At 36.1% G+C, this 19,788-nt stretch overlaps 1 protein-coding gene across 1 annotated transcript in view; it reads right to left on the bottom strand.

The window, feature by feature from the left end:
* Positions 1-3: 3 nt before the first annotated feature.
* Positions 4-19,788, bottom strand: part of LOC138330647 (uncharacterized) — a 44,699-nt gene continuing 24,914 nt past the window's right edge. The window contains exons 2-18 of the mRNA XM_069278197.1: positions 12,278-12,440; positions 10,962-11,198; positions 10,027-10,221; positions 9,625-9,734; positions 8,991-9,120; positions 8,568-8,792; positions 7,808-8,085; positions 6,727-6,869; positions 6,093-6,208; positions 5,020-5,552; positions 4,477-4,638; positions 3,506-3,707; positions 2,909-3,103; positions 2,034-2,191; positions 1,233-1,550; positions 678-782; positions 4-105 (exon numbers count right to left, since the gene is read on the bottom strand). Coding sequence (XP_069134298.1) covers positions 4-105; positions 678-782; positions 1,233-1,550; positions 2,034-2,191; positions 2,909-3,103; positions 3,506-3,707; positions 4,477-4,638; positions 5,020-5,552; positions 6,093-6,208; positions 6,727-6,869; positions 7,808-8,085; positions 8,568-8,792; positions 8,991-9,120; positions 9,625-9,734; positions 10,027-10,221; positions 10,962-11,198; positions 12,278-12,302 — 3,234 coding nt within the window. The 5' untranslated portion in view covers positions 12,303-12,440. The remainder of the gene's footprint in view (positions 106-677; positions 783-1,232; positions 1,551-2,033; positions 2,192-2,908; positions 3,104-3,505; positions 3,708-4,476; positions 4,639-5,019; positions 5,553-6,092; positions 6,209-6,726; positions 6,870-7,807; positions 8,086-8,567; positions 8,793-8,990; positions 9,121-9,624; positions 9,735-10,026; positions 10,222-10,961; positions 11,199-12,277; positions 12,441-19,788) is intronic.

Genomic DNA, 19,788 nt, shown 5'->3' with positions numbered 1-19,788 from the left:
CCGTCATTTGTCCACATAGCAAACGTTACAGCAGCCATCTGGGGTCATAAGTGCATCGTCATACGCTGCCATGTAGTAACCTGCAAAACAGAAACGCAGCCATCCCTGCAAAGGAAACATATACCCCCTTAAAAAATAAATAACTTTTGACGGACAAAAGTTCATACCTGCAAGGAAACAGTAATAATTATATATTAAAGTTCAACTCAGCAAACTGAATAATCACTATGAGAGAACAGTGACTAAGTGGTAAATGTGTCTGTCATTTAACCAATAGTGAAATTGGTCATGTATCGGCGGTTGAACGCTGGACTGTCCAATCTAATTTACTCTACTGATTTAAAACGGCTGCAATAACTTTATTTCTTTTGTATCTAATTATCGCTAGTGCTTCATGTATATGTTCGTAGTAACTAATCCAGTTAATTAATAATTTTTCTTTTTAAAGATAGGGTTTCGCGTATTTATTCTCTAATCTTCATTTTCCCAAATCATTATTTATTTTATGTGTATTTTACCAAATTGTTTTTAAGAAATATAAAATGAGATAAACCGCTTCTTTCTGTCTTTCATTGCTTAAAATTAAAATGACTTTGGCATAGTTGTAATTATAGCGATATTGTAGAAGAAATTAAGATTATTTGTATGATTGGTCCTACATGTAGAAGCATTCTTACCAAGTCAAGCTTTCCCATATCAGCAGGGCTCGTGAGACGATAATCGGCTGCAGTTTCTGGATGGATGGCTTGAGTACACGAGTTTTTGATATGAGACGCCCAGTCCTGCGATGGATAAAATCACTTATTTCAAAACTCTTGTCTTCAATCGTTCTGTAATTTTGATATCACTACTCAAGTGAAAAGGGCCTTGTTATGGAACGTCTACATACACATACGTCATTGATATATAGTGATCATGACCAGTCGTCCGGGTGATATGAAATAAAATATGATGGCGACACTGAGAAAACGGAAAACGCATTGGACTTTTTGTTATTGTGTCTATTTTTATGTTGAAAATCTTACCCTAAATCAAATGAGAATTTTCGTTTTGAAGACAATTTTAGCTGATTTCGTGGTTGTTAAAGACCACAAATATGAAAGCAACGTTTTTGTATCAATGACATAACCAGACAAACGATGAATATTTTATTCCAAGAAATAATTTTGAAGCTGAAAACCAGCAATGAAGGTGTTCTCTATCTAATATAGTATACACTGTAAATACATTACCTTATCCATCCAGTACTTAGACGCAGCTGTGATAGGTATGATCTGAATACCAATCAGGCAGGCGTGTCTCATGGGGAACAAGTTTGGTGCACATGGCCAGTTCAGTGTGTACACATAGAAATTGTCCTCAGCGATCTGCCCCACCGCGCCGTAACCTCTGATGATTGGTGGGAAATGAGCCTCGTTGTGATTCCGCACCTGAAAGTATTCTTTGACGGATTCTATCTCCATGGCTAGTGTCACCTGGCCAGTTTTCCTCAAAATGTCGTCATTGTAGGCATCGCCTAAGGCAGCAAGACCATGATAACAATTTAAAGCCTGCAAAATATAGAACAAAATGTTTTTAATATTAAAATATAATGTTCAAGGAAATAAAGATAACTATATAGTGGCGGTAGTCGAGGAGATAATATAATGTGCGCAACGATTTAATTACCACCAGGTCACCATGCACCGACGATTAAATGTTTGAGTTTGAAGCTCAGGAATGTTGATGAGACGTGTTCGCATGGAACTTTTGTCGGCATCCAATCAAAACATAAGACGTGAACCATACTCACACTGTCAATATCTATGCTACTTTTTCTATCGGACATTATTTTACTCGACCATATCTCGATCACGTCATGTATCAAAAAAAGAAGATTGCCATGGGTGATAAAGGTGGACAGCCTACACCCGATAAATCTTTCCAGTCTTGCTCTTTTACACTACTGCAAACGAAGGAATCTTACGGGATTAAATTACTTCTCTGCAACATCCATGCATACAAAAAATCTAAAAAGTTTGTAAACAAATTACCTCCGAAGAAGATTCCTCCTGTCGTTGTCCTGGTACAATCCCTGTAGCCCAGGAAAATCCCATGTATGCATCTTTATGGCGTACAACAGGAAAATATTTGTCCATATAACTAGGGTTACCGACATCTCTTGCAAGGGCATACACACGCTCTTTATGCTCTGAAATATATCAATATAATGATTGGTAAGATCTTGATTTATTACACAAAGAAATGTGTATGACTTACTTGAGATTATGTTTCATTTGTGGATGGATGAGAGGAGGAGTCAACTATTCGATTCATCATCGTTCTTTGTTGCAACATCGATATGCATGTACATCAGTAAGATCGCGACGCTTACACTTCAATATCCATGCTCTTATTCAACTTCTATTCACGCTCCTGTGCATAGCCTTTATCGCTGTCAAAAGCCCATCCTAACAAATAATCGTCCCTCCTCTCAAACGGGCAACGTTCACATCGCCCATATTTACGTTGGTACCGCCCTACCTCACGTTAGTCCCACTTTCACCTCGTCATATCATGCTGGTCTTTCCCAGCCTCACACTGGCCCTCGTGTATTCACTCTCATCCAACCCACTCCCACTGACAAGACTCGCACTCGCCCTCACCAGCCTTTACTCATGCTGGCCAAATCCGCACTCGCCCTCACCAGCCTTTACTCATGCTGGCCAAATCCGCATTCATCCTCACCAGCCCTTACCCATACTGACCATATCCGCACTCACAACACCAGCCCTTGCTCATGCTGGCCAAATCCGCAAAGCACCATCACCAAGACATAACTCCCACTTACTAGACCCGCACTCGCCCTCATCAACCCTAACTCATACTGACCGGACCAGCACTCCACCCTCATTCAACCAGCACTTACGTTGGCCCCAGGTCTGATGGTGCCTGACGTAATATGCCAATGCGTACAGAAAATAACCGAGATGGAAGTGGTGGTCGTTGTAATACGGGAAACCGAAGTCGTATCCATAACCGATGTCGGCGTTATTGGTGGCTCGGAGGAATAGGCCGCCCCATACAGTATCATAGTGGAACTTCCACATGTCCGACAGCGTATCTGGAATATTGCAATAAGGGATGGCGCCCCGGATGCTCATAAATTATTATAATACATTTTGTACATCGTCACAAAGGAAAATAGTTACGAAAGAAATATGATTGAAAATTCATTATCATTTCATATAATATGGTTGGATAATATTGAACTACATGTGAATATTTAACCCAATTTAAAAACAATGAATTAGGTAATACACTGCATGTAAATTTGAACAGTTTTAAAATTACTTTTCACATGACAAGATACATGTTTGTTGTAAATATGATACATCATTATGTAGATGCAGCTATTTTTAAAGTGGTAATTAAAATAATGTTGTTTATTTTGTCAAGGCCTTTAATGGTTTTTTATCTTTATTATGAGGACATTATAAATGGATACCATAAGTTTCAACTATACCTTGTATACGAAGCCATTTTTCCAGACACGTTTTAATCTGCCTGTCTATATCCTCGTAATGGTTAGTACCGAATGCTCGGGATATACTCGCCAATCTTGCTGACAGGGATATTGCCTTTCCCAAACCATAACTATCCCACTGACTACAGATGGTGTCAATATTGTGCTCGGACGCGTCGCGTGCAATAGCTGCCAGGATTTCCTGAAAATACAGCAGACTTTCAATTAAAATCCAAATTGTTCAATTCATAAATTACCCAAAAGTAATAATTATCGCTCTAACCTTAGAATCAAAAATGAGTTCTAGTGTGTCTACTAAATCAAAGAGGATATTAGAAAAATAATCTTAGACCAAATGTATACTTAGTTTTTATTTATATGACTGATTCTTTTCATAAAGACTGCTGTTATTTGCTAGCATACTTTATGATATCTGGACCAATCCTTATTAACTCACTCAGGTAAGGCTTAGCATATCATCAATGCGAATTGTTTAATAAATAATTTTCCTTTAATAAAATCATGCGATTAAATAGCAAAGAATACTATTTCGTTCTTCCAGAGAAACAAACAAGTAATGCTGAAAATAGTATACAGACATCTATTACGTTCATAAATGTTTAGATTATAATTATTTACAAAACTATATTGGATCGTAGCTTCAATGAACTTTTCCAGCATATACTTAAAATGTTGAGAAAGTGTTATCTATAAAAAGTTATAACGAGAAAGTGTTCTCTATAAAAAATAATCTGTTAGATTTATTCATGTTAAATGTTAAAACGATATTGTATCGTAGATTCCTTGACATTTTCAGTATATTTTGAAAGATTAATGTCGGGACATTGTTCTCTGTAACATATAATCTGTTTGGTTAATGTTAGACTAACTGTTCCTGTACAGAAAGGTATTGTATCATAGCTTTTTCACCGTTGACTTGTCTGTATTCAAAGTTTGATGATAATACTAACGCTAAGTTGTTTATTATTTTGCTTGATTGTGGTCACTGCTGTTGCATCAGGTTCCATAGACGCCCTTGGAAGGTTCATTTCAAGAAGCCATTCTGACCCCTCATAGCCTTTGAACCCATACACCGTCTCTTTGATATTGCTTCGTTCTATCATTTGAAGTACCTAGAAAATGTAGTTATTGAACATGGAATTCACCAATATGTAAAATCGGTTTAAAGAGCAATTATAAAATAATATAATTATAAAAATATGATATAAAATAAAACAAGTGATGGAACCTGTATTTTATCAAAATTTAGAAGGCTGAGATACCTTTCTTCTTATTTCAATAATGCAACAATATTTGCAATATTTCATCCCTACCGATCAACCGTATACCGAATAACTGTGTTTTTTGAAACATAAAAAAATACAATTATATTACTTCCAACATTTCAGGAACTATAATGATATGTATTTAATATATATAACTTTCGGGATAATTCGTTGAACAAGTATTTATAAACACGTGACGTCACGTATGACATAGCAATATGCACGTACATGATGAGGCATTGTAACCATTAGAAGTTGTCCGGATTGGGACGCTGCGTATTGATTGTTGACCTTCCAGTCGAAATTCACATAAGCTTTATTCGCTGCATCAGACGCACAATACGATGCAACGGGTTTGTAGGAATATAAACCAAGATTATTGTCGAGGAAGTTGTCATTAGAGTGGTCCCCCCTCGGCCCAGCCCCTAAATAAGCCAATTGCATAAGGCCAGAATACGTGCCACCAGATTGTGGTGAGAAGGTGATTGTGTTGTCGTCATTGTTGATGTTCATGTTCACAACTTCACTGAAGTAAAGAAGAAACTTCCTAGTTTGGTTTGGGAGTTCATTTCCAGGTTCGTTGAGCTCCATAATGAATTTTTGGCCTGATAGGATATTAACATGGTTGTGCGTATGAGATCCCTGAGGGTTTGATGGAGAATGAGTCGCTTGTGTGACCGGCGGGGGATTCGTTGGGGCATTCGTGACAGGTGGTGGCATGGTTACTGGGGCATGTGTTGGCTGCTTGGTGACAGATCCACCTGCAAATCATATACCATAAGATAGCAAATATACAAAAATCACATCCAAAGGTAAAATAAGATACTACTGAGACAACAGGCGATTGCTAAAATAGGAGTTTCAACGTAGGAATTATAAGGTACATATAGTTAACCTGAGTAATTGACTTTTTGAACATTATGGGATTTATTGCAATGACGTAATGATGTCCTTGTCAAGACTTCCCCAGCATAATACATGTGTCTATGACACAATCATATAAGAGAACAAACAACGAGACGGTATTGACTATGACGGGTATGTACATTTGACACCCTATGCGATACGTTAATATGTTTGCGTACTCAAAGCTGTTACTGTAGTCTTTGGAACAACCATGACGTCATCGTGACACAAAATCTGTAAAACTGGACATACAACATAAACCTTGACTTCATAGACTGTTCAGGTAAACAGTGTTTAGAATAGCAAATGTATTCTTTTGTTTACAATGCCATATTGTCACCATTTGATGGAATGACAAACTCACCAATGCCACAACTTGACTTGAGTTGACTTACCTCCCTTGAAGTACGTCAGACTGTTAATACTAGGACCGCCACATGTGAACACGTACGGCTCCTCCATCCAGTGCTGGTATGGTAATACTGTTCTTCCTATCACGTTTATGGCTAGTCTGAGATAAAAATAATGATGGAAAAGTTATTGCTATCATATAATAACGGGTTTTTTTTCTCAAAATAATTGACATTTATTCGCATAACGAATTTCGTAAAATTTTAATATAATTGTATTTTCTAATATCCTTACACAATAGCCAGAACAATAGCATATATTTTTAGTACTATTTCGTAAGAATGAAGGATATGAATCACCACAAAATATTGAATTTTGTTGTTGTTGTTTAGTTGTAATCTAAATGTAAGCGTTTTGTGGTATAGCATACAGTATTTGCAGGATATGTGACAGTCCTAAAGAATTAACCTTTTTTCTCCTTTTTACATGTGCATATTTTCTCGCCTGAATGAGGCAATAGGACTAAATTTGAACAGAAACAACTAATTTTTTTAATTTTTTTAAAACTACAATTCACCTGCTCTTCACAACTGTGCTAAAACAAATCTTTATGTAGTACAGTGTAGTTTTCTTTTATGAAAAGAAAAGAAGAATATTAAAAGTGGTCGAACTACTAACTTGAGTTGACTTCCGGTCATGTGTGTTTTGATGGTGACGTATTGTCCATTCCTGGCACATTTATCGTATGTACACGTGTGCATGGGCACACATCTTGTAGGACATCCTACCCACTCATTGTAGTTTTCCAGCGCATACTGAACCTAACACGACAAAATCTTGTAAAAGTGCTGTTATGTAAAATCTTTTCAAAACGATATTGCACGTACATGGACTTGAATAAAACAGTAATGTTTGATAATTTTCATCAAATCTTAATAACTTTTTTTCCTCTGTTATCATACTAAATTCCTGATTGATCGATATTTTTTCTTCATACTTGTTTGAAGAAAAGACTCCGAGATAGGCTCCATAATCAACACGTCATAATAAAGATATCGACGTTGCGTATTGATTTGGAAAAATAATCCAGTGGAAAATCAATGGAATCGTACGTTTAAGCGTATTTTATTTTATCAAGTAGCATGAAATATTAATTATAAGCATCGATGTTTTAACTTAATCGGATTATGAAATTTTTGTTATAATATTATACGCATATTCACACAGTTTGCAAACAATTTCTTTCATACCCCGATGTAGTTAAAAATAGTGATATCAATGCTAAAAATGATAAACATTGTTGATTTACAAATGACTGTTCATACTGTGAAAGGTACCGTATTTGAATACATAGTGGTATGACTGGTATTACATTTGTACTGTATTATACTGAGTTTTCTGCGAAGGCATTTCTATGCATTTTTCAATATAAAGAAACGTCTACAATTTTCCTCCGAGAAAGGGGGTCATTGCTAAACGCACAAAAGCAATGCGATCGAAAACAATTGAAAGACGTTTTGTATCTTTGATTTTGTGGTATTTTGACGATAATTATTGCGTTTTGAAGATCATTTTGGAAATATCGTAAACTATTGAAAATGCTAAATTACCTTAAATAATGATTTTTTGAAAAAAAAATTTAATGTTAACTTATTTCGATGAGTCTTGATAACTATTCAGTACATTTACATAAAAGTGCGTCATAATGATCTAACAGAATACATATACATGTATATATAACGTTAGGAGTTTATTTTACTCGTGCTATTCCTGGTAACTGGTGATGGCCAAGATCCACTCGTATAACGACATTATGATTCTGGTCACACGACGCCTCGAACTGTATTTCAGATATGGCCTGTCTCTTATTGTAGAGTGATACGTCATTAATTTCTGTGGTTCTGGTCTTGTATACGACATCATTTTTCATGTCAGAGGTTTCTCGTCTTCCCGAGCAAGTGACCTCCTCAGGATGGTCAATCCAATTCCAGGGCAAAATGTAGTGACCAATATAGTTAATGGCAAAAGCCATTCGTCCTGTTGAATATTACACAAAACGTCAAATAATTCTATTATATATTGTGTATACACATTTACTAAAATACATATTACATGTATAGATATTATATATTAACAAATCATGATATCAAACAAAGAGGTTTATAGTTATAACGAAATGGAAAATGTGCACTTTCGGTAGAGGTCATGAGCCGTTATTTAGAAAGAGTAAATTAAGATTATCAACATGTCTTTACAGATCATAGATCATACATGCTGAACAAATATAAATATTCTATAGCACTCTTTTCGCGGCTAAAAACTGTAAATTCGACTTATTTTTAGAAAAAATAATCTTCTCGAAACAAAGAGTGATATATGGATAAGTGGACGTATGATTTACACTTTACATATATAGTTTTTCATTCATTCATAAAATTTTCACAGCCACGATAATATTCTGCAAAATTATGAATATATCCCCACAAATACCCGAAGGCTTGCAAGCGTCCTCTTGTTACCTGAGGCGTTCGGGATGTCTACTTTCAGGTGACGGAGGTCACTACTGAGGCGACATGTGCTAGGATCACAGTTATGCATGGCATGTTGATGTCCCCATTGGTCCCTCCTGCTCGCTGCCCATTGGATTTTTCCAAGTTCTGTTATCGGTTTGGAATTATCTAACGTTATATATAATTTTCCGTTGCTACACGATCCGGAAATATGGCCACTCCCCGCGTCCGCCACTAACAACAAACCAATTAATGAATGGCATTTGATTCAATTTTTTTCTAGAATACATTCACACATGCACCACAACCCATACAAGAGAAACTGTCCTTAAATAACCTTAACTAACTTTTTTCACATATTTTTTCACAATTTAGTACCGATGAAATTAAATGCACGTAATGGATTTGTTTTCATACATTCTATATTCTTACTTGAATTTTCCTTCGGACAGTCAAAATGGACAGATCTGCCATTAATACTGCTCAGACAGAAGGGTTTAATGATGGGATTGGCGTTCTTGAAAAGATGAGTTAGGAGGGCTGCACCACGGACAATGGGAACCTGGTGAAAGATGTACATATAAGACATTATTTTGAAAAATATCCTTTAATAATAGTGAAAATTGTAAAACAAATAGAATTTGTAGCTTGAATTTATTATTTAAACTAAACTTTACAGGTCATAGAGATCATACAATAACATTAAAGCAATGAAGAATATTTGATATATGTAGCGGGATTGGACTGGGTCGATCGTCGGTGACCAGGTGGCTCAGCGGAAGAGCCTTCGGCTAATGTACGGAGCTCCCGGGTTCGAATCCCGGCCTTCTAGTCTTCTATTCTGTTACTGATATTTTACAAGACCTATGACAATATCTTAAAACCACCTTGTGATGATGCTGTCAGTCTATGTATGATCTGTTGGAGAATCCGAGAGGTAGCCCACTAAGAATGAAATAGACACTTAGACATACTCAGGGGCAATTTCCTATTTTGAGTGTTGTATTTTATTGTGTTATTACATGACCCGTGATGTGGTATTACGTATATTATATATGTCACATACCTCCATAGTACCGCCATTTCCGGAATACAAGGCGTTGCCATAAAGATCACCAAAGTCCGTAATAGTTGGATCGCCGGCACCAGCTATGCTGACTCGTACGCCAGATCTACCTAAAATGGCCAGTACATAAGGGAAAGTATATTTTTACTTGTACATAAAGTGTATTCTAAATAAGATAAGGGGAGTGCATTACATATCAGATATATTTACTTAAATTCTTATCCTTCAATATACATTGTGCAAAACGTCATCTTCTGAAATTATAAACAAATCGGGAGAAAGGTTCTTATTTCTGAAGCCAATCAGAAGCGCTGTTATAAAACGGCTACGTAAAATTTACCTGGATGCGATAGGAAAACTATCATTTTAAGACAAATGAAAAATCAATTGTTTAATAGTTACCTGAAAATGTCCCGTAGCGGTTTCCATCAGGACCAGATGTTGTTTGTTTAAGGTTTGTACCCAGACTCATTATTTTATTCCATGGCTCCCCACTCATCCAGGCAGATTGTTGCTGCATGGTGTCCGTCCTATTGGGATCGTACCACCTCTCCATTGTATAGGCATCATAGGTCATGCCAGTATTGTCCATGGTCGCTAATTAGAATGGCAACAAGTCACCGTCAACAAGTCACGTACAATTTATAAATTAAATATGTATAAATAGTCATCCAAATGTAAAAAAGGTTAAATATATACAGTGAAGCATGCCTTGTAGCGACCACCACTGTATACCAACGGCGTAGTAAGGCCACTTTCTTAGGGTCCCAAATGGTCATTTATAACATAATTTGACTTGTGTATACATACTACTAGGCTATAGAGACTTCTTTTCACTAGGATGATCTTTATAAACCTGTTTGACTTTGTAGAGTATTTGAGATTAGAATATAAATATGCTTTCATGTGTCCCTATGTCGTCAACGGAAGAGGAGTAGCGTTCAAAATAGCGTAATCGCAATTTGTCATATGAATACAAAAGCGCTATATTGAATATGTCTGTACCCAATTATGTTCATACCACCCTTTTACGCAATCAAAACACTGTTCAGTACCTATCTGTCTTTTGACCTCATATTTTATTTTGCAGCATTTTTCATTCATACCAATTTTGCTTAATTAGCATGTCTTATATGAATTAATAAAAACAATCATTACTGTTTTAAAAATCATAATCACCTGTAACTTCGATACGTATTGCTAACAATGCTGCAAATGGCAAATCTAAATTATGAACGAGACTTTTAATGGCCCCATATAAGTGCACTACAGAAAAGACAGGTGATAATAGATGTAGTATCCATTTTGACAAAATTAAGCGATTCGCTGTCCTTTACCTTCATACGGAAACAGACGAAGCGGAACCGGATGGTCTTTGATTACATTGGTCATGAAATGACCGGTAGGAATAGCCCCTCTAGATCGGAGGTTCCCAACCTTCGTCGGTCTAGCCTTGTTGCCAATTTCACTTGAGCTTCCGAAAATATCACTAGGGTTGGAATGGGAGAATGGATGTTCTTCAAGGCGAACGCACCCCTGCGGCAGGCGTGACTGGACCGCAACCAGAGTAGTGACTGTGAATATGTAAACCAACTATATAATAACGTAACATGTTTGTTTGTTGGATTAATTAACGTTCTATTAATAGACAGGGTTATGTAAGGACGGTCTCCTATGTATGCGGTGTGTAGATGGTGTGAAATGCGAGATGTGTGCTTTGGGAGACTGCGGTATGTTCGTGTAGTGTCTTCTTGTATACTGCTTTATCACTGAAGCATGCTATCGTAGACACCAAGCAACACACCCCACCTCGGTACATTGTACTGACAACGGTCAAACCAGTCGTCCCATGTTAGTAAATGGTTTATATCTTGAAAGAAAGAGTATTATGAAAACCCATAATTTTGCTCTTGAAAACATTGTTTTGTCAGTTATAAGGATCTTATTTAGATAAAATCCTGACATCTTAGGAACTTATTCATGGAACGTACACTTGCAATTTATTTTATCTATTTTAATTGATTGATATGCATTCACTCTCTGAGGCACATTGATAGATATTCAAAGTGTTTCAATAATTAAATGATGTAATTTCCATGTTTTCGCTTTTCTTGTCCCCAAACCTTTATTTAACCTACATTTGTTTGTCGATTGTCGTCGAATAAAAGAAACTATTGTTTTTTGTCTTTATGTTCGGAGTCACTGTGTACGATATACTGTATGCATGAATGAGCAGGGAAGAAACAAGTTTTTGGTCAAAGCAAACTATGATAGAAATAAACATGGTATACAGTTTGTTTTGGATTCAAAGCAATTTAGAAAATGTTAAATCGATCAAACTTAAAACCAAAATCTGACAACATTATACTCTACTTTCGCAAATCAGTACTATATTATACATAATTATGTTAATGTATTTCGATTCTAGTTTCACTGACATTTAATGTGTGTTCCTTTCGACAGATATGGGATCTTAGCTGCATGAGAATAAATGCAGATGTTATGTTCAGACTGCACATCTAGGTCAAATGACAAGACTGCACATCTAGGCCAAATGACAAATAAACAATTTTAGAATGACGATCATGATATCCACCTTATTTTACATTATTCTAACAAAATTTACAGCATGTGATGTTTTAGTTATACATACCCAGAATGAACAGTTCCCTGAACATGATGTTATCCTTTGTTACGCCTAGCCACTTAGGCTATGACAGATAAGCTTCACTCAAGCCTTCTAAAGCATGGTTAGCTTATCAATGTTTCATACCACTAATCGTCTAATTGTTATCTCTTTTCTGCATTTTCAACATCTGAAAATAATTACATCGTACATTATATAGGTCAGTCTATATATGAAAGTAGGGTCATGCAGGGATGACTTTAACGATTCGTATTCTTCGAAACAATGGTAGAATTAACATAATAAAATCATTATTAATTTCACAGTTTAACTACCTGTTCATTACTTTGCCTAATCCTCCTGAGAAATTTATTAACAAATTGAACTCTCTATTATCTGATTTCCTGTGGAGTAACAAACCACATAAAATAAAAAAGTGTTATTATTCAAAACTACACAAAAGGCGGGTTAAAATGATTGATGTACATTCTTTTATTGATTCACAAAAATTAGGTTGGGCAAGAAGAATATTTCAGTCTTCTGGTAAATGGAACTTGCTTCTGAATACTACTATAGACTTAAATAAATTACAAAATTGTGGCAAATAATTCATTTATGTCTGTGCCTCCTCATGCAAAAATAAGTTTTGGAAAGATGTTTTTAAAGCCTGGATCAGAATGAATAACTCAATGTTTTTGAGAAATGTTACATACGATTTTATCTTGAAAACACAGCTGAGGTATAATAAAGATATTCAAGTTGGAAATAGTTATGTTTTTATCCACATTAGTTTAAGGCAGCAATTTTAACAGTCAACGACCTTGTTAAAAACACTAATGATATGACTTTTTATTCATTTGATGAATTTCTTCAAAATTTCAGGATTAATACAAATTTCCTTCAGTATCATGGTGTACTTACTGCAGTGAAACACTTTCTTCAAAAGTATAATTTTTAAATGACAAGAGGCCCATGGGCCTTAACGGTCACCTGACTCATGGCACAAAACAACAAAGCCACATGATAAAGTAGTGGTTAACAATTAATATAATCAATACAAGGAACTTCTTTGTTGAATATGAAAGTTTCTGAAATAGGTCAAGGTCATTTGGTGAACAAACTTGGTAGCCCTTCATCCATATATTGTTGTAACCCATTCAAAGATGAAAGAGGAGTAAGATTTTAAAGCCAAATTTTAGCAAAGCTCTCATTTTGGACCCCCGCCATTCTATCCCCATGGGTCTTACCTCGTCCTTTATAAAATATGATTGTCCTCACCTGAAGTTCCCCCTTCTGAGCCCCGCAACTCTGTCTGTCCCTAGGTCGGACCTAACTCGTTTATATTAAATATGATTGTCCTTCCCCAGTGATGTTTTACACAAAATATGGATGAAATCCACCCAAGGGTTAAGGAGGAGTAGGATACCAACCAAAACATAATACCCCAAACGACCCTATCCCTCCCCATCTCCACCTGCAACAAATCAAGAATGCAGTTGCACAGTGTATGAGCATCTTGAAATAAATTTTGAGATACTTTTATATTCAATCAGCCCAGCGACAATATTTCAATCTTTTTTTCATACTGATCAGCATCCCTTTATTCCCCTTTATACTAATTTTCATTGAAAGCAGAGACCGAAATATAAAAACGGGAAGTTGGCCCAGCGTCCATCTTGGAATACCAAAATCTTTACGAAAATGTTTGCATGTTGTTCGCCATCCCTTAAAATCCCTATAGACCGATTTTCATGGAGATCGGAGACAGAAACCTGGAAACAGGAAGTGGGCTAGCAGCCATCTTGGAAACACAAAACCTTTACAGAAATGTTTGTATGTTGTTCGCCATCCCATAAAACCCCTATAGACCAATCTTCATGAAGATCGGAGAACGAAACCTGAAAACAGGAAGTGGACCAGCGGCCATCTTGGAATACCGAAATCTTTACGAAAATGTTTGCATGTTGTTCGCCATCCCATAATCCTCTATAGACCAAGTTTATTGAGATCGGAGACCGAAACCTGAAAACAGTAAGTGGGCCAGTGGCCATCTTGGAATACCAAAATCTTTATATAAATCATGATTTTCCTTCCCTAATGAGATTTTACACCAAATATGGAAGAAAATCACTCAAGGTTAAGGAGGAGTGGGGTTTTAAACCCAAATTTAATCAAAGAAAATTTTATTGAGAAAGTTTCCCCTTTTTGAGCCCTGCCCCTCTGCCCCTAGGGGTCGGACCCAACTCATTTATATAAAATATGATTGCCCATCCCCATTGATGTTTCACACCAAATATGGATTTAATTAACTAAATGGTTAAAGAGGAGAAGGATTTTAAAGCTAAAATTAAGGAAATTGCCCTTTTGGGGCCCTACCCCTCAGCTCCTAGTTGTCGGACTAGGCTCATTTATATAAAATATGATTGCCCTTCTCAAATGATGTTTCACACCAAATATGGATGAAATCCATCCAAGGATGACGGAGGAGTAGGATTTTACATCTAAAATTAAGAAAATTTGCCCTTTTTGGGCCCCACCCCTCAGCTTCTAGGAGTTGAACCAGGCTCATTTATATAAAATATGATTGTCCTTCCCCAATGATGTATCATACCAAATTTGGTTGCCATCCATCCAAGGATGAAGGAGGAGTAGGATTTTACATCTAAAATTAAAAAAAATTGCCCTTTTGGGGCCCCACCCCTCATTTATATAAAATATCCTTCCCCAATGATGTTTCGCACCAAATATGGATGTAATCCACTCGAAGGTTAAGGAGAAGTAGGCTTTTGTATAAATAGTCTTACGCACGGCGCACGGCGCACGGCGCACGACGACGGACAAAACGCGATGACAACTTAACAGGTCAGATGACCTAAAAAGGCTAGCTCAACCTTTCTTGCCACATCTATTAGAAATATTTCTATTAGCAAAAAGGGGTCCAAGGTTTCTACAAATGCATAATTTCACCACCTCCTACTCCAAATGGTATCAAGAAATGGAATGAACATTTTGATTTTGAATTTGATAATGAAAAATGGCAAAAAATACCCTTTTCTGCCACAAAAAGTTCCAAACTAGAATTTTTTAGGCTAGAATTATACATCATATTTTAGTAACGAATACATTTCTTTACAAAACAAAGTTGTATCCGAGCCCATTATGTTCACTCTGTAATAAGGAAAGAGAAACTATTATTCACTGTATATGGGAATGTTGTGAAGTACAAAAGCTATTACAGCAATTTGAAAATCTGTGTGACATTTTATTTATGCCTGTCGTTTTAAATAAAGAATCATTTCTTTTCGGAATATTCTCTCCTGTAGCTAACATTGTTGAAAACGAAATTATAATCTTAATCAAATACTATATATAAAAAAGTAGATGTATACATAAATCCTTAAGTCTTGACGCCCTCATCAATACTATTAAAGATCATTTCAATACTGTGAAATTTACCACATATTATAAAAATGAAAACATAAAAAGGAAATTTGACAATAATTGGAGAAAATGTAAACAGTCTATTGAAATGTAGCTATAATAATAAGGATTAACATTTAATATGCATGTGTGAAACCAAAACTTTAATTTTTATTTCTGACTTTGCCTTTTTAGAAAAAAATGTTTGTTTTTTTTGTTCATCTTATAGCAGTTGTGGGATCTCTCTCTTTTTCTCATCCCTCTCCAAATTTAAGTGTTTGATGATAGTTGATAAGATAATAAAAATGATGATTTTCTCTTTGTTTTTGTGTATGAGTTGTGAGGGTGCACAAGGGTGTGTGCATATGTATGTATGTATGTATGTATGTACCTCGATCATGTCTTTATTGAAATTTCATTTGCGATTATATTGTATCTATCTTGTATATCTCTATGGTTTGTTTGTTTGATTAATTCACGTCCTATTAATAGCCAGGGTCATGTAACCTCCTTGGTCCACTCGATCCTAGGAGCTAATCAGAGAGCTTGTATCAAATCGGAGACGACAGACAAAACATGGCCGAGATCGGTGATCATCTGTTCTGCATGACAATTAATGGAGCGTGGGGATCGCTAAGGGATACTTATGTGCAATTTTTATAAGTAAGTGAGTTTATATTAAGGATCTGCACTTCAGGGATGCATTCGTTGAATAGATGGCGATTTTATTCGGTCTGTGCTCATTAGGGAATCGTGACCTGGGGATGTAGCGTGTACTTTTCCGACTAACGATTTTTACACGAATCCTCGTAATTCAACTTTCGATATGAAATAAAATTCGCCCATAATCCCATCATATCATATACCATAGTGACCAGTAAGGAATTGTCATCAATGTAAACTAAAAAATATTCAGATCGGATGATTTTGGTGGTGTTCAGGGCATTTTAAAATTAATTACCCCATTTTCTGGAAATGGGATACAGGGCTAAGTAAACAACCTTTCAGTATTTTTAGTTTGGTTTTTTTTTTGCACGTCGTAATCCAGTGCAAAAACTGACTTAAGTCATAAATTTTCACTCTTCATATTTAAATTCATTTTTGTTTTACACATTGAGTTAACGTCAGTTGAATACATATTTTTTTTCGAAAAAACATATTTGCTTTTCAATCTGGTTTTAAAAATAATATGGTTTTCTGGGAACGTGTTTGGGTGTATACAGGGTCCTTCAATGTTTGTAGACTTTCGAAAAGACGGAGTATAATTGAGAAACCATTGACTTGATGTCTGTACATGAATACCACAATTGGTTTACGTAGGTTACGAACGTTGTAATTGTGTGAACGTGTACTTTATAAATGTTATATGGTCAAAGGAAACGCTACAGTTTTATTTTATATCATAATGTCCTGTATAAAGCACCATCGTTATAACAATAATTTAATGTTTGATTAGATAATCATTAACCATTGCTGTTTCCCATGGTTTAGAACTATGTAAGTGTAACTGGTATATCTAGTCTAGACAAAGATGGTGATTCCTTCGTTAACTTTATTATAATACATTAAATAAATATTAATACAGCGTATTACTTCAAAGGCTCTTTGGAAATATGTAATCACCTGTATGGTTAATGGTACTCACTTAAATATGAGTCGACATGATGATCATGAATGAGTATATACATATGTGATAGAGACCGGCGAGACTTTTGTAATTATTACAACCCGTTCTCACATTACTAATTCATAATAATCGAGAACAATAAAACTGTAATTCTTTTTTGAGAGAAAATATTCACGTTTTTAGCTTGAAGTAAATCAAAAGTTATGGGTTGAATAGTTGAACGTCCAAAACACAGCCAGAGTCATCTCAGGACATGCCAGGCTTATATGGCGGAGGAAAGCTGGGGTATCATGAGAAAAACCATCGACTAGCGGTCAGTCTCTAGCAACTACCGCATACGGGATTCGAACTAGTCACCTAGAGATGGAGGGTTTGTAGTAATATGTCGGGACATCTTATGTTTCTTTCAAAAAAATATATTGAAAAAGTGTCAAGTTCTTTTTTTCATAATACGTTTTTGTAATAACAGGACATCGCTATAAATAACACACTTACAATTTATTGTTCTGACAATAATTTGTTTTCAAAATCACACATGAGCCTTAAAATATGGACAGTGTTCTACCTTTCAACGTATAATGACATTATTGATGGATATACGATACAGTAACTGTACGATGGCTAAAAACAGCAAAGAAAATGTAACAATCAACAATACATATGCGTAAATTTGTTTGTTTATTTGATTAAATTAACGTCCTATTTACAGTCAGGATCATTTAAGGACGGCATCCTATATATGTGGTGTGTCCCATGCGTAGTGTGTTGTTTGGGAGACTGCGGTATGTTTGTGTTGTGTCTTCTGGTATAGTGGAACTGTTGCCCTTTTACACTGCTATCAGACTGAAACATGGGGCTGAAGACACCAACCAAGCACATCTCTCTCTGTTAAATTATACGGACAACAGACGAAATTGTTGGCCGATAAGTACATGTACATGTAAGCGTAGACACAACCATTTTATAGGCTATTGAATGTCTCTGCCTCGGGACAAAAGTAAGAGTCTTCCTAACAGGGGCTAGCGTTCAACGGAAGTCCAAACGAGAGGTGGTGTTAAGGGAGATGTTAGAAAGAAGACGTAGGATTAGGAAAAGAAAAGATGATACTAAATTTAGTCGCCTTCTACGCTAATTCTAACACTCTACCTGAAGGTCAAATACATGTACATAGTGTATGTAAATGTTTCGTATATGTGTTAATCTACACATATAAATGTACATGTCAAAAATATGTATTGTTATTGTGGAAATATTTCGGACAATGGTTATAAACGCTTCATAATATTCAAATTATATACTAATATTTCAATTTTCACTGAAGTAATCCGGTTTCATTTGCTCATGCACTTGGGTATGAACTTGGGTATCTTAATATCGGTTTTCCCGCAAAAAATATTTTATGTAGACCATATTTCGCCTAGGATTGTGTATAAATAGATTCCTACTAGGCCTAGGCATAGATCTAATGCTAGGTTTACACTATGTTCCCGGCGACCACGGTAGCCCCGTTTGCCCGAAACGTGGTGCGCCGTGGAATTTTGGCTATTTTTGCAACTGTTTTCAAGTTGAGCTAGGTCTTGTGAAGTTTTGCCACGGTCTTTTACGGATAACGTGGTGGACCGTGGATATAGGGGAAAGTGCTGTTCCCGGAGGTTAAAGGAACACTACGGCTTTAGCACGGTCTATCAAGGATACCACTACGTTCTCTCTAGGCCTGTTACGATCTGATGAGGTCTGCTACGTTTTAAACGTTTTAATCGGACTCCAATACGTTTTTCACAGTCCGCCAAGGCTTACTAGGATGAAAGTCTGATGCCGTGCTTTTCGGAGCAACTGAAACAATATTTATTGCCGAAAATGTCATTTCAAACACGTTTCAATTACAAAATTTGTTAAAAGCATATTTGGTATAAATATATGAATATTATAGCCAAGTGTTTCTACGCAAATATTTTTTTTTCTGTACTCATTTAATCTGCCTTTTGCAATAATAGCTTTGGTGTAATTCGAGGGTTTAAATGTGTTTGATAATGACTATTCCTATTTATTAATACACATAATTCAATGAAGTAGCAAATATGTACCAGGCCAGGCAATTATACTCTTATCATATTTTGCTTGCAACGTAAGACCGTAATAAGACGTAACAAGCCGTATCACGTCGGACTTTCAACCGCAACAAGCAGTAAGATGCCTTGTCAGAACGCATCAAAACGGTTTTCATCCACCTTGGCTTGCCGTAAAAAAACTTGACAAGCCTGGACAAAACGGCACGAAACGTGCAGCCAATCTGCATCAACCGTGATCAAACGTGGAAAAAACGCAACAGAACGTCACAAAACTTGAAATCACCGTGAGATTCTGGGGAACGTGCTTGCTGCCCGTTCCACCACGGACCGTCTTGAAGTTCTGTTACGGCCTCGTACGCACTGTTACATTTTGTTACGTCAATCCCGTTTTATTACGCCCTGTGGCGTTCACCATCTGTACC

Source organism: Argopecten irradians, chromosome 9 (assembly GCF_041381155.1).
Source record: "Argopecten irradians isolate NY chromosome 9, Ai_NY, whole genome shotgun sequence".
NCBI lineage: Eukaryota > Metazoa > Mollusca > Bivalvia > Pectinida > Pectinidae > Argopecten > Argopecten irradians.
The sequence above is the reverse complement of the archived record's forward strand: the minus strand, read 5'-3'. Positions and strand labels throughout refer to the sequence as shown.